Below are 15,164 nucleotides of genomic sequence, written 5' to 3' on the forward strand. Positions count from 1 at the left end.
GGTTGGTCATGGTTAAAGTTAATTCCTGCCTGAGCAAGGAGCTGGACCCACTGCATCATGGTTACTGGCCCAACACGTCCAAAGTGGATGCAATCACATGGCTTTCCAACTTGGCTTTAGAGCACCTACACAATAGCAAAACATACATCAAATTGCAGCTTACTGATTACAGCTCAGCATTCAACATCATCCCCTCACTACTTTAGTCAACAATCTTCAAAAACCAAGGACCCATGTACCTCCACTACAACTCAATCTTCGACTTCTTTATCTGAAGACCAAGTCAATGTGAAATAGTAATAACATCTCCTCTTTGCTGGCAGTCAGCACGGGCATGCCTCAAAAAAATGCTTATTCCACTGGTCTACATCCATGACTTTGGATCAGCACATAGATCACATGTTATCTACAAATTCTCAGATGGCAAAGAGGTGTAGAGGATTGAGATAGAATGACTGGTTACATGGTGCTGCAACAAAAAAAAATCAAGCATTCAACATCAGCAAGGCCAAGAACAGATTTTTGACTTCAGGAAGGGGAATTCAGAAGAACATACAGCAATCCTCATTGTGGTCAGTGGTGGAAAGGGTGGAAGCTTCAAATTCCTGGGCATTTGTCTATGTCTATGGATCTATCTATGCCCAACATATTGATGCAATCACAAAGAAGGAATGCTAGCACCTATACTTCTTGAAAAATGGTAGGTCAGCAAATACCCTTGCAAACTTTTATCTATATAGAGCATTTGGACTGGTTGCACCAGAGGCTGGTATACAGCTTCCAATGCACTGGATTGAAAGAGGTTGCAGAGGGTTGTACAGTCAGCTAGTACCCATCATGGGCATAACTCTTCCCACCATCAAGGTGGTGGCATCCTTCATTACAGACCTTCATTGTCCAGGACATACCCTCTTCGGATTTTTACAACTGTGGGGGAGGTACAAGGGCCTGAAGACCAGACTCAGTGCTTTAAGAACAGTTTCTTCCCTTCCATCATCAGACTTCTGAATGGTCAAGGAAAATTAATTCATTACTTGCCATTTGAAATGTTCATATATTTTGTAATTTACAGTAATTTTATGTCTTGCACTGTACTGCTGTTGTAAAAGAACAACATTTCACAGTAAACAACATATGCTGCAGGAATTCAGTAATTCAGCAACATCTATGGAGGGGAATAAATAGTTGACATTTCAGACTGCTACCCTTCCTCAGTACTGGGGGCAGATTCTGGATCCTGCCCCCTTCCTTTTCAGTACTGAAGAAATGTCTCAACCCAAACATTAACTGTTTATTCCCCTCCACAGATGATACCTGATCTGCTGAGCTCCTCCAGCATTCTGTGCATGGCTCAAGATTTCAAGCACCTGCAGAACCTAGTGTGTTTAAATTTTATGACATATGTCAGTGATAATAAATTTAATTCTGATTCATCTTAAGCATGGGAATATAAGAAATGTGAGATGACAGGGCCACCTGGCTCCCTAAGTCTGCTCTGCCATTCAACAAGATCATAGCTTATCTTCAGCCTCTATTTCCCCTCTGCTTCCCAGTAACCACTGACTCCTCCAACGTATAAAAAGCTATCAATGACTGAGCCTAAAAAGACCTGTGGAGTAGTTTTACCAGATTTACTACCCTTTGAATGAAGGTTTTTTTTCCATTCCTAAATGGTTTCAATTTTTCCATCACAAGTCTGTTCATTTATGTGCAACAACAAATAATCTGCTGAGTGAGCTCTGCATGTTGATCAGCACCTGAGGGAGGAAAAGAATTGTTAATGTTTCAGGTCCTCATCAGGACAGGATGCAGGGTTTTGATCCAAAATATCAACAATTCCTTTCCTCTCCCAAATGCTACTGAAGCCACTGGTTGCAATCCAGCAGACTGTTTCTTGCTCCAGGTTTCAGCATCTCTGGATCTAGTATCTCCAGTTCATTTAATTAATTCTAGCAGATATATCTTTTCCTCTTCAGGAAGGCTGGTTGCATCTTGACCTGACATCCAAGAGAAAAACTGCTAACAAAAGTGAGAAAAAAAATAAGGGAAAGAAAGAAGGGGACTGAAAGTAAGTCAAAAGGGGGAAACAGAGAGAAATAATGGCTTCCATAAAAGTTGGAACAAAATCACAGAACTTAACATGGGAGCTCTAAACCACTTAGTATTGAGACTTCTCTAAGGGACCGAGGTGGGGGAATGAGAGAAGTGCCTATAGAAATATACCTCGTATTACAATGAAACAAAGTCAGTAAATTAAACAAAATAAAAAGCTGCACTGACCTGTGTTCCTTGTCAGCTATATCACTGTTAATAACTGAGGTGGTAACACGCTGAAGTTTTTCAAGCACCTCATCACATCCTGCTAGGATTTTGGTGGCTAGTGCTAAAATACTGGCCTGGAGCTCCTATATTCAGGAACAAAATCACAAGACTTGAGTCACACAGTTAGCCATCTTCCCAACAGCAGACAACAGGCAAATTGCAACTTTCAAGTTCAAAACAAACATGAACTGACATTGCTGACAATGAATAGAAAGAATAAATTGCAAACAAAGCTCAAAATACAATGACTAACAAGCTTTATGAAAATGAAATCTTTCTAGCACTTGCTGCGCTTGCTGCTAACTTGAACAGGACAAACCGTGGTCTGTACTTGTGGCACAATGGAAGAGGTGGCAGATCTCCGTATAGGGAATACAAAATATTCAGTTAGTATTCTTCCAAGAATAAGGATTGGATTAAGTTGTTTTGATTCTAAACGTTTGAAGAACCTGTTACGAAAATTAGTAGCACTACAAGGACAAATTGGGAATGTAACTGGGGGCAGTTATGCAACATCAGCACAGTAAGAATAAATGTATTCTGAGGAAACAATGAGCCTTAATGAAGTTGCTGAAAGAACAAAAAAATGCAACAAAGAAAATACAGAATATTAAAAATTCAAATCTTTACTTCCACTCCCACCTTTTCTTATGAATTTTCCTCCTACAGACTACACTCAGGAATCTGGAATTTACTCTGTGGTGAACAGAGAAAGGAGAAAACTGTAACAGAACTACTTGACTCAACCTTCTTTGTGGTAACTATATCTATACTATATGAAGGAAATGGTGCTTGCCAACTTTGGTAGGAAGTAATCTGAAATAGTACTCTTCTTATTGCAGCCAAACAGTAACCTATCAAAGTGCATTTAAGTAACATTAGTTATACATTACATAAATTAGCTCATTCAAATTACATAGAACAATATAGCACAGTAAAGGCACTTTGGCCCACGATGTTGTGTTGACCTTTTAACCTACTCTAAGATCAATCAAATCTTCCCCCACCACATTGTCCTCCATTTTTCTATCATCCATTTAAGAGTCTCTTAAATGTCCCAAATCTACCTGCTTCTACCACCAGCCCTGCCAGCGCATTCTATGCACCCACCACTCTGTAAAAAAAAATTATCTCCAATATCCCAACTATACTTTCCTTCAATCACCTTAAAATTATGTCCCTACATTTTAGCCATTTCTCCTGAGGGGAAAAAGAATCTCTAGCTGTCTACTCTATTCCTATTACCATCTTACACACTTCTATCAAGTCACCTCTCATCGTCCTTCACTCCAAAGAGTAAAGCCCTAGCTCGTTTAACAGAAACCTATTGTAATATAACATCTGTAACTGTTAACGAGTAGTACTTAATAGTACTTCTCATTACTACCATCGGGGAGGTGGTACAGGAACCTGAAAACCCACACACAATGATTCGGGGCAGCTTCTTTACCTCTGCCATCTAATTTAAGACCAGCCCATGAACACTACCTCATTATTCCTTTTATTGCATTATTTTGTCATTTACAGTAATCTAATATTTTTGCACACTGTACTGCTGCCACAAAATAACAAATTTCATGTCATGTAAGATGATAATAAGACTGATTCTGATTCTATGGAAAATATTCAGCAGTTAGATGCATTTCAAAAAAGACAATTTCCTTATAACCCTCACAGACTCATACAAACAGGTAGTAATAGATTACCCCAGGTGGCAGGGTGGAGATACATTTCTACCAAAGGAGGTGTAAGGCACTCCTTCCTTCGGCTAGTCAGCAGGTCACCCTTGAGCAAAGTGTAGCATCTAATTAGCACCCTCCCCAACCCCCCCCAGATCAGGGTCATGGAGCAGGAGAGCCATGGGAGCAGGAGGTGGATGGTCGTATGGGAAGCTGGAGCATATCACAAATCCTGGTTATGCGACCACCGAGCAGAACTAAAGGTGGCTCCAGAGGGTGACTTCTCACAACTCATCAGCGAAACAGGTAGCCTTCCTATTGTAATGTCTCTATTTTCCTTTTCAGGGTGACTGAAGTTCTATTGAGATCATTGATCTACAGCAGCACTCAAAAACTATGGTTCTGCACAATGGCATGTTCCTGTTCTTGAAGCTCACTGATCCACCATGTCTTGTAAAGTCCAGGTTGGGCCTTAAATCAGGTGACTTCGGGGTCTGCGCGGCTCTGTGGACACGAATTCTTGCTGGTATCGCGTACTGAAGTGTAGCAGGAGCCAGAATATCGAAGACAGCGGGAGTGGCTGGTGGAGTGCTCAGCATTTGGTAATCAATTTGACGATTCTCAAGCTGGGGAACTCAAAATAAAAAAAGCATGCTTCAGCCTGACTGTAACACGATATAGCAACTGTTGTCTCCCCTGTCACTGTGGAAGGTGTAATATTAATGAGAGAGAGCCTATGGGATGTCGAAATGTTGGAGAGAACAGTTAGCTTTTGATGGACTGTAGACCACGGAACTCTCTTTGGGGCTTTATGCTTGCATGGTGGGTTGTGGGAATGCTGATGCTTTATCCTAGAATACTTTGGGGGAGGGTTGCTACTGCTTGTGCATGGGAGGACGGGGGCTTTGGAGTTCTCAAGTCTTTTTTCTATCATTCATTCTTTAGGGGGTTTCTTCTGTTTCAAGGATGTCTGCAGAGATTAAGAATTACAGGCTGTATGTAGTACACATTCTATGAAATTAAATGGAACTATTGATACCAGGCAGATAATCTGTGAAGAGTATTGATAATGGCTGGAGTTACCCATCTTGTAAAGACACTGCTCAGAAGGGAATGGCAAACCACTTCTGTAGAAAAACTTGCCCAGAACAATCTTGGTCAAGACCATGATTATGCATGTCATAACGACACGGCACACGATGATCAGTAATAGATTTGGTTTTGAGGGAGACATATTAAAAACAGTGTATTTTTAAAAATTAATAAGCATTACTATGATACTAGATTTAGAAACCAACTGCATCTGGTTGCTGTTACTTGTATCTATACCTTGTGAACTTCTAGAATGTTGCTATCGGTTGAGACCGAATAGGTTTGATTTTAGCATAAACATTAATTTTAGATTGATCCAATTTACTTGGGAAAGTGCTCTTGATTAGTGTTCTAAGATTGGTTAATTGGATCAATTAAAAACACTTCCACTTTTTTTGCTAGATTTGTACGATTGAAATTTTTTCCTTTTCCACTCTCTCAATTATTCCAATGCCACAATTTCTGTGGATTTGCAACTTCTCTACTCTATGTGATGTCCACATGACAATAGGCATGATGCTAAAATTTTTCAAAGCACATTATCAGCTTAAACTCAGCATAGCGTAATCCGAGCTGCCAAGCTTTGCTTTAAGCACATTAAACGAAGAGAACACAATCAGAATAGAAACCTGTTGTTTACCTGTACCTTCAATGTCTCCCCTTGCAGGGAGCTGTCACTATCATCATGGTCATCAGGTTTGATTAGGATTGTGTTACTGAGAAGATGATTCTGCACTGCCATCAAATAACGTAGACAAGGTGATGCAACCTGCCAAGGAAGAGTTGGATAAGGCAGAGAGAAAGTGTGGGGAGAAGGGCAAAAGAGAACAAATGTAAATATTATACATTAACTTTAATTATAATCATGTAAAATGCAGGACATAGCAAATAATTAAATATATAAAAACAATTTCTCAACATAATTGTTTCAAGTTTTTCCAGAGGTGTCATACTTTTTCTCACCCAAATTCCTGTAAAGTAATAATGAGACTGACTGGCACATAAAACTTACCAGAGATTGGAAGTACATACCATCATGTGAATTATCATTTTTTCAATTAAAGAAAACTTTATAAGCTGATGATGAGTTCTTCCTACGAGAGTTTAACCACTATTGCAGTTGAAACTGTCACAGCCATAAAGTCAAGCAACCAAATATTGTTAACTGGATTAAAGATCACCCTGCACAATCATAGCCATTACTGAACCAAGAGAATTCGGAACCTACTTTTGCATTACATTTTTATGCACTGCTACAAATTCCCCTCGAATGGAGCTTTAGTATTACATGACTATGAGGATACTAAAGGCTATCAAAGGGACCATAATCACAATAGATAAATCATTTGATTGGTTTACTAACACTCAAAAGACAAGCTCAAATCACAAAAAGGCAGCTGGGAACTTCAGCTGTCAAATTAATATTCTGGTATCAGTAGTGATGACCATGAAGTTCCTAAATCATTATAAACCCCATCTGGCTCACTAATGTTCTGTGAGGAAAGAAATAACATCAGACACACATCAACACAGTTGCCTATAGAATCATTGTAACAATGTTAAATCTAAATTGCCTGCTTCAGCTGTTTACATCAAAGTAATTCTAAGCACCACAGGTATAAAAACAGACTGACCAAATGGCATTAACAAGGTGATCAGACTCAAGTAAGGAAAAAGCCAAGCCAGCATAGTTAACCCTTTAGATTTCCCCACACAAAACAAGGAAAGATCTAATGATAAACAACAACAGTTTAAGTTATATTCAAAAATATAACAAACAGCCAATATCCCTGACTTACTGCCATGTCATACACATTAGAGGTAACAGACATAGGGGTTTAAAGTCAGGAAGAATAATGCCCAACATTGACATGATTTTGTGAATTTTATAGCAACAGATTACATAGAGGCAAGGAAACTTACTGCACTTGGATGTAGCATTGAGGGTAGCAAGGTACAGAATGGACTCAAAATGGCAGATCAAAACATCCTCATCAGGATTCCCTTGGGACAACCACCAGTGACTAACCCGACAGAAACCTGGAGCACATAGGATAACAGAACAGTGGTGCAGCTGGTGGAGCCACTGTCCCATAAGTCCAGCAATGCAGGTTCAATCTGATATCCAGACCCCTTGGAATAGAACATTTTTAAAAAAGATGCAGATGCTGGAAATGTAAAGAAAAAATAGAAAATGCTGGCAATACTCAGGTCAGGCCATATCAGTGGGAAGAAAAACACCGTTAATGCTTCAGTTCAAAATCCCTTCAGAAGTTTTAATATTTCAATTACAGAACATTTCAAACTTTGTAATTGCACATGCCTCTGTCAACAAACAAGTCTCCCTGTGACAGTCCCTTGGAACTGACGGTGATTTACTTCCACAGCAGATCTGTTAAATTATGAGAAAGGTAGGTGATTTGCAAATTCTGCTGCTAGCTTGGAAGGTGGTGCATGCCTCAAAGCGCAAGTAATATTAAGCCGCACAAATACTAGCCAAAGAGAAACCAACAGTTTCCCAACGATCTCCAAAGGCATTAGCATTATAAGTTTCAGGTCACTAAAATTGTGGGAGTTATAATGACCAAAAAGGTTTATGATGCAAAAACTGATATCACAGGTCAAAAGTGGAGAATCCTAAGCTAATCTTTACCTTCCAGTTCCCTAAAGTCTCTGCCTCATCTACTAACTGGAAATTACGAATGTATCAAAATGGCTGCACAGGTGTAACTTCAGCATTCACTACGGATCAAAACCATCCAGATCAAATCAGATTCCATGAGTCAAATACTGTAATTTAAACACTTGAGAGTCCTCATCAGAATATTATGCCCATCTATCAAAGGTACTACAACAGCTTATCAAAGCTTCCTTGTCCCAAATCCGCATATAAAGAATGATTGCAGCTGTATTCCTGAAAGTTTGACACCCAAGTTGTACAGTTTGCTGAATTGTAAACATAATGCCTGTCCTTTCTTGCTGGGTCTAAACACCAGAGCTCCTAACTCAACAGCACTGCAGTAGTACTTTCAGCTCATAGGCAGCAGTGAATCAAAGTGGCAGCTCACCCTCAATGTATATTGGCCTTGCCTGTGGTGCCCTGACCCTGTAAAATGAATCAAAAAGCAACTCTAAATTAACATCAGCTAATCAGCTGAGTGATGCTGTAGAGCTGCTCTGCTGACTAATTGTACATCAAAGCATCTGATCTTTAAGAATCTTCACAAAATATATTGAGTAATCAGTTTAGCAGAAGTTACAGATCTTATAGAAGCGGAAACCTTATATTGCATAACCTCAAACAATTCCTACAATAAAACATCAGTTAGCAGAGACGATATTACGTTTACATTTGTTTACTCACCGGCACTGTTGCAAGGAGCCTGATGAATTCTTCTTTGGAAACCGTTTGACACTTTGTGATAAGGACACAGGAGTCTTGCACCACAATCTTCAGAATATAGTGAAGTAATTCATCATTCAGCCTGAAAAAGTGGGAACCAGAAAAGAGAAAAGACATTGCAAAATAAATTTAGTAACAGGGATAAGGAAATATAACCTGCAAATTCTTTTGATCAAACATACAAAACCTCTTCTAATTTCCTCGCAAAATTGATTTCAGTGGTATTTTAATATTTTGAGATGTTTTAATGAATGAATCTTTCACAGTGCCTTCAGTCATCAATGAATTTCCTTACACCATTAGGTCAAATTTTTAAAAAAATTACAGACCTCATTAAATATCAAGATTACTTAATAAGTTTTAACTAGTTAATTTAATTCAATATTTCTTTTAAATTTGCAATCTTGTCCCTCCCCCAAATAGTGAAACTCAATAGTGTAGCACAGTTGGAGCATAAAATTCTCGGAATGTTATTGGCATTACAAAAATAAGCATTTAGATTCAGGTACAGACCGCCTGATTCCTCGAGTTTGCCTTGATATTCATTCCTTTCTGCTGAATGCTAAGGTTCAGTTTTTACCTACTTGCAAGCCAGAGGGAACCTACTTTCCTGCTCTAGCTTCTAGAAGATGACAAGAACATGCTGAACGCCTAGAAGATGACAAAAAGTTGCTGAGGCACTGGTGCAGCAAAACCTTTTGAATCTGTAAAACAAATGATATGGCGCACCTGTAATGATCATCATCCTCGCTTCCAAATCGGTTGTTCTGGAGCTGCTCAGCTAGATTAATCAGGATAATATCTCGCAATTGACAAAGGCCACTGTTTCTCTCTCCTGCAACAATGAACCAAGATCAACTATTTCAAATAAATAAAAACACATAATTGTTACTACCAGTTTCCACCAGTTTGAGTCACAAGATTTTTTAAACCAAGCTCTCATAAAAAACTTCAAAACTTAACCAAGGCCAGAAAAGTCAGTGAACTTTTAAAAATGGTACCTTCCATTTCTTCTGTTTCATGATATGCTTCAGGAAAAATATCTTCTGATTCCTTTCACTAACAATATCTTTTCAAGTTCTTGTTATTAAAGTGATAGAGTTTTCTACATAAATTAAGAGTGCAAAGTTTTGGAGTAAGTGTGTTATAGTGGATTGAACAATGGCCCTCACAAAGAAAACAGAAGATGGGCCTCAGGCCAAAACATGGACAGTTTACACATTTCCATTGATGCTGCCCGACCTGCTGAGTTCCTCAAGCATTTTGGATTTCCAGCATCTGCAGACTTCCTCGTGTTAAGAAGGTTAGAATAATTAGGTCCTTAACAAGCTGGAAGGATGTAGATAGTGAAGTACCTCAAGGTATCAGTCCTTGGTCCTCAGTTGCCTGCATTAATGACTTTGAGAGAGAATGAAATGCAAGGTTTCGAAGTTTTTCAAAGTGGAAGAGGATGCATGATGAGGACTTATGGGGGAAACTGGCTAGAGACTGATTGGAGTTTAATGTAGGGAAGTATGAGGTCATCCACTTCAGTAACAGAAATCACCAAGACTTAGCAGGCAGGCTCAACAAGTAGTACAGGAGGCAAACTGTTTTTTGGCCTTTACTGCAAAGGACATTGGTGAGACCATACCTGGAATACGGATTATTTTACCAAGAGCCAGAAAATACTAGTAATCCTATGTTGTAAGGGAATGGGGCGGTTGTCTTCTTAGAAAACAACCCCTAACTTGAAGCTAAACAATCTGCTCATACATCAATAAAGAAAATTAGATAATGGGCTTGTAGTTATTTACCATTTCTCATATCAATGCTGTAAGAGTGAATTTTATTCCATTTCTCAAATGTTTGAGCAGCGATTTGTGAATTTTGTATGGGTAAATATCCATTCGCTAAATGCCTGCCATACAAGAGTTACCTGTAGCAACACTGAATATAGTCCAAAGGAAATTCACCGAGGTAAACCTTGGTGGAAAATGTTGTCTTTAGAAAGGCTAGACAGTTTGGGGCAACTAGTAATCTACTGGAAGAACATAGCATGTTGAGAAACATCTGTGTGTTGGTGAGGGAGGGGTGAACAAAAATTGTTGATGTTCAGAATTGAAACACTGTATCAGGTCTGAATGAAAAGGAGAGATAGCCAGTATAAGGAAAAGGGGAGTGTTGAGACAGAAGCAACAGATGATTAGTGGATGGAAAGTCAAAGTTCAAAGAAAATGTATATTAAAGTACATATATGTCACCATAAACAGCCATGAGATTCATTTTCTTTTGGGCATTCACAATACAAGAATCAACAGAATCAATGAAGGGCTGCTCTCAAAAGGATGGATAGCAACCAATGTGCAAAAGTCAACAAACTACAGATACAAAATGATAAATAAAAATAAAATAATAATAATAAATAAGCAATAAATATCTAGAAAATGAGTTGCAGAGTTCTTGACAGTGAGTCCAAAGGTTGTGGGATAGTTCAGTGATGGGCTGAACGAAGTTGAGTGAAGTTATCACCTCCGGTTGACGTTGAGAGGTAATAGCGATTCCTAAGACTGGTGGTGTGGCTCCTGTACTTTCTTCCTGAGAAGAGAGCATGGCCTGGCTGGTGGGGGGCCTTGATGACTGATGCTCCTTTCCTGTAACAGTGCTCCGTGTAGGTGTGCTATATGGTGGGGAGGGGCTTTAACTATGATGGACTGAGTTGTATCCACTACTTTTTATAGGGTTTTCCATTCAAAGGCATTAGTGTTTCCATAGCAGGTCATGATGCAATCAGTCAGTACACCCTCCACCGCACATCAGAAAAAGTGAGGTTGTGTCCAAAGCTTCAATGTCCATTTAGGAATCAGATGGCAGAGGGGAAGAAGCTGTTCCTGAAACGCTGAGTGTGTGCCCTCAGGCTGCTGTATCTCCTACCTGATGGTAACAGTGAGAAAAGGGCATGCCCTGGGTGCTGGAGGTCTTTAATAATGGACCTTTCTGAGACACCGCTTCCTAAAGATGTCCTGGGTACTTTGTTGGCTAGTGCCCAGGATGAGCTGACCAGATTTACAACCTTCTGCAGCTTCTTTCGCTCCTGTGCAGTAGCCCCTTCATACCAGTGATGCAGCCTGTCAGAATGCTCTCCACAATACAACTACAGAAGTTTTTACATACATCTGTTGACATGCCAAATCTCTTCAAACTCCTAATAAAGTACAGCTACTGTCTTGCTTTCTTTATGACTACACCAATATGTTGGGACCAGGTAAGATCCTCAGAGATCTTGATGCCCAGGAACTTGAAGCTGCTCACTCTCTCCATTTCTGATCCCTCAATGAGGATTGGTAAGTATTCCTTCTTCTTACCCTTCCTGAAGTTCACAATCAGCTCTTTTGTCTTACTGACATTGAGTGCCAGGTTGTTGCTGCGGCACTATTCCACTAGTTAGCATATCTCACTCCTGTACGCCCTCTTGTCACCTCTACCAACAATGGCTGTATTGTCAGCAAATTTGTAGATGGTATTTGAGCTATGCCTAGCCACACCATCTACAATCTTGCTGATGATACAACCATTGTTGGTTGTATCTATGCAAGTTTGTCAAAGTTTTAGATAGCATTCCAAATCTTCACAAACTTCTAAGAAAGTGAGATGCGCTACCATGCTTTCTTTGTAATGGTACTAATGTGCTGGACCCCAGGACAAATCCCCTGAAAAGATAACACTGAGGCATTTAAAGTTGATAACCCTCACCACCACTGAAGTTAATAATCAGCTCCTTGATCATGCTGACATTAAGTGAAAGGCTGTTGTGGCACTAATCAGCCTGATTTTCAAACTCCGTCACCAACCCTGAATTGGTCAACGACAGAGGAGTCATCAGCAAACAAATGTGGCATGGGAGCTGTGTGAAGCCTCACAGTCATAAGTATAAAGTGAGTAGCGTGGGGGCTAAGCACACAGCCTTGTTGTGCACCGGTGCTAATGGAGATTGTGGAGGAGATGTAGTCAATCTGAACTGACTGGGATCTGCAAGTGAGGAAATCAAGGATCCTGTTGCACAAGGAGTCTATTGATTAATTTTGAGGGGTTGACAGTATTGAAAGACGACCTGTAGTCAATAAGGAGCATACGGATCTATGCATCTTCACTGTGCAGATGTCCCAGAGTTGAGTGAAAAACCAATGAAGTGGCATCTGCTGTTGACTTGTTATGACAGTAGGCAAATTGGAGTGGATCCAAGTCGCTTTTCATGCAGGAGTTGATACGTTTCATCACCAGCCTCTCGAGCACTTCATCTAGTGGACTAAATGCTACTAGACGATGGTCATCGAGGCAGGTTACCACATTCTTCTTAGGCACTGGTTTAACTGAAGCCTGACTGAAGCAGGTGGGTACCTCAGACAGCCAAAGTGAGAAATTAAATACATCAGTAAACACTCCAGGCAGTTGATCAGCACAGGTCTTTAGTACTCGACCAGGTACCCCATCTGGGCTGGATGCTTTCTGTGGGTTCACCCTCATGAAATATACTCTCACATCTGCCTCAGAGACTGAAATCACAGGGTCATTGGGAGCTGTGGGAATCAGTGAAGCTGCCTTCACATTTTAACAGGCAAAGCGAGCACAAGAGGGAATGAGCTCAACTGAGAGCGAAACCCTTGTTGTCACATATGTTGTTTTATAATCAAGGTAAAGGAGGGATGGAGTTGGAAGATACAGGCAGATGGGTGATGGGTGGAGGCAGAGTAAAATGGATGAATAATGGGAGCAAGTCTGGGTCTGTCTTGACTAGAGGTTAGAAAAATGAGGGGTGACTGTCAAACACAAGATCCAAAGGGGATTTTACAGAATAAATGACACATATACATATGTGTCATACACATATATGACACTATTTTAATTGTGTTTACATGCATTTACAGTACATTTAATGTACATTGAATTCAACAATTCTATAATCATGAAAATTATTTGGGAACAGTCAATAGCATGCATCATAGGGTTATGGAGCTAGCTTGTGTGATGAACTGGGGAGTGGGAGTGGGATGTGGTGTGTTAGTTTGAAGTACAAAGCACCAACTATTTCTGCACTGATACCTCCTGAGGAATTGACTCCTTTGATTATTTTCTAATTGCAATTTAGACATTCCCCATCGACAGCACTTACCTTTAATTACGTTTATTCTCACTTTTTGTGGTCATTACAGAAACTGTTTTTACAGAACCTGAGCTTGAGTTTAGCATGTTCTGCAAGCAGATTTCTCAGTGTAAATGGTCAGGTACTCCATTAAGTTCAGGGTTCACTGCTATGTTAGTACAGGAAAACTGACCTTGCTGGTAGTCTACAAAATACTAGCAATTCCACAGCATTTCCATTCAAATTCTGACCCCCAAAAATCAATAAGTTATTACTGAAAAATCAATATTAATAAGCTCAGGGAAAGGACCAAATGAATCAAGGTCATGCTTACAGTGAACAGAGGTTATTAGTCTTCCTGAGCTGCTCTAGCAGCTAAGCCGTAGGGACGGGAAAATGAAAATGTATGAGTTTAGAAAAACTGTAAGAAATGTTGGGACTTTACTTTTTATTATATCTTATAAGCAATTGATAAGTGCTTCACCATTAATGTACTTACCCTCAGCTAGTACAAGTTTCAGAAGATTATTCAGTTCCAGCTCTCCAAGATACAATGTGTGAAGTCCAGAGCTGCAGGTAAGAAGGTTACATTTAGCTCAGTGATAGCCTTTTGCTTATGATGGATTCAGGTCACTTGCCAGAGACGTGAACACAAAAGAAAGCTTAAATTTCTAGTGCAGTTTTGAGTACAGTGTTATCAGAGGCCTTGTCTTTCAGATGAGACACTCTATGAAAGCACTTGTCCAAGCAGATGGACAAGAATGCTCCTACAGCACTACTTCAGAGCAGCAAAACTCTCCCTGATGATCTGGCTGCTATTTATCCCACAACAAATGTCAATAAAATGATATGCATTGCTGATTATCATTTTAAATTGGCATCAGCACTTCTTGCATTGCAATAAGCTGAACACTTCATAAACGCTTCACCAAATGTGGAGAAGTTTGGGGCACAGGGTAATGAAAAGCATTCTAAATACAAGTCTTCTTTTTAGAAAGTTCTTACTATTAAATCTACAATTAATAAACATGTTCAAGTTTATCTATCAAGTTGAATTTGGTTCCACAGGGAAAGATGGATCTAAACTACATGAAAGTCTTGCTACATTCCACATAGACACTCTACCTTGCCAATCCTCTTAGTCACCACTTCAAAAAAAAATCTAATTAGTGAGACATAATTTTCCACACACAAAAAGCCATGTTGACTATCCCCAATCAGTCCTTGCCTTTCTAAATCCAAATGAATCCTGTCTCTCAGAATCCCTTCTAATAACTTTCCCACGGATGCAAGACTCACTGACCTGGCTCATCCCTGCTGCATTTACTAAAATAAAAGGCAAAGCATTATTAGCTATCGTCCAGTTTTCCATTACCTCATGTGCCTAATAAAATTACAAAAATCTCTGGCAGGGACTCAGAAATCTCCTTTCTTGCTTCCCAAAATACTCAACAAGACAAATGGTCAGGCTCCAGGAATTACCAGTCTTCATGCATTTCTGGACTTCAGACACTTCCTCCTTCACAAAGTTGATATACTTCAGAATATC

The 15,164-nt window shown here is 39.7% G+C and overlaps 1 protein-coding gene across 1 annotated transcript in view; it reads right to left on the minus strand.

The window, feature by feature from the left end:
- The window catches only part of LOC132404022 (probable E3 ubiquitin-protein ligase HECTD4), a 314,805-nt gene that overhangs the window by 163,776 nt on the left and 135,865 nt on the right, over nt 1–15,164 (minus strand). The window contains exons 14-18 of the mRNA XM_059987975.1: nt 14,115–14,185; nt 9,226–9,331; nt 8,458–8,578; nt 5,740–5,862; nt 2,281–2,405 (exon numbers count right to left, since the gene is read on the minus strand). Coding sequence (XP_059843958.1) covers nt 2,281–2,405; nt 5,740–5,862; nt 8,458–8,578; nt 9,226–9,331; nt 14,115–14,185 — 546 coding nt within the window. The remainder of the gene's footprint in view (nt 1–2,280; nt 2,406–5,739; nt 5,863–8,457; nt 8,579–9,225; nt 9,332–14,114; nt 14,186–15,164) is intronic.

The sequence above is a fragment of the Hypanus sabinus genome, chromosome 13, assembly GCF_030144855.1.
Source record: "Hypanus sabinus isolate sHypSab1 chromosome 13, sHypSab1.hap1, whole genome shotgun sequence".
Classification (NCBI taxonomy): domain Eukaryota; kingdom Metazoa; phylum Chordata; class Chondrichthyes; order Myliobatiformes; family Dasyatidae; genus Hypanus; species Hypanus sabinus.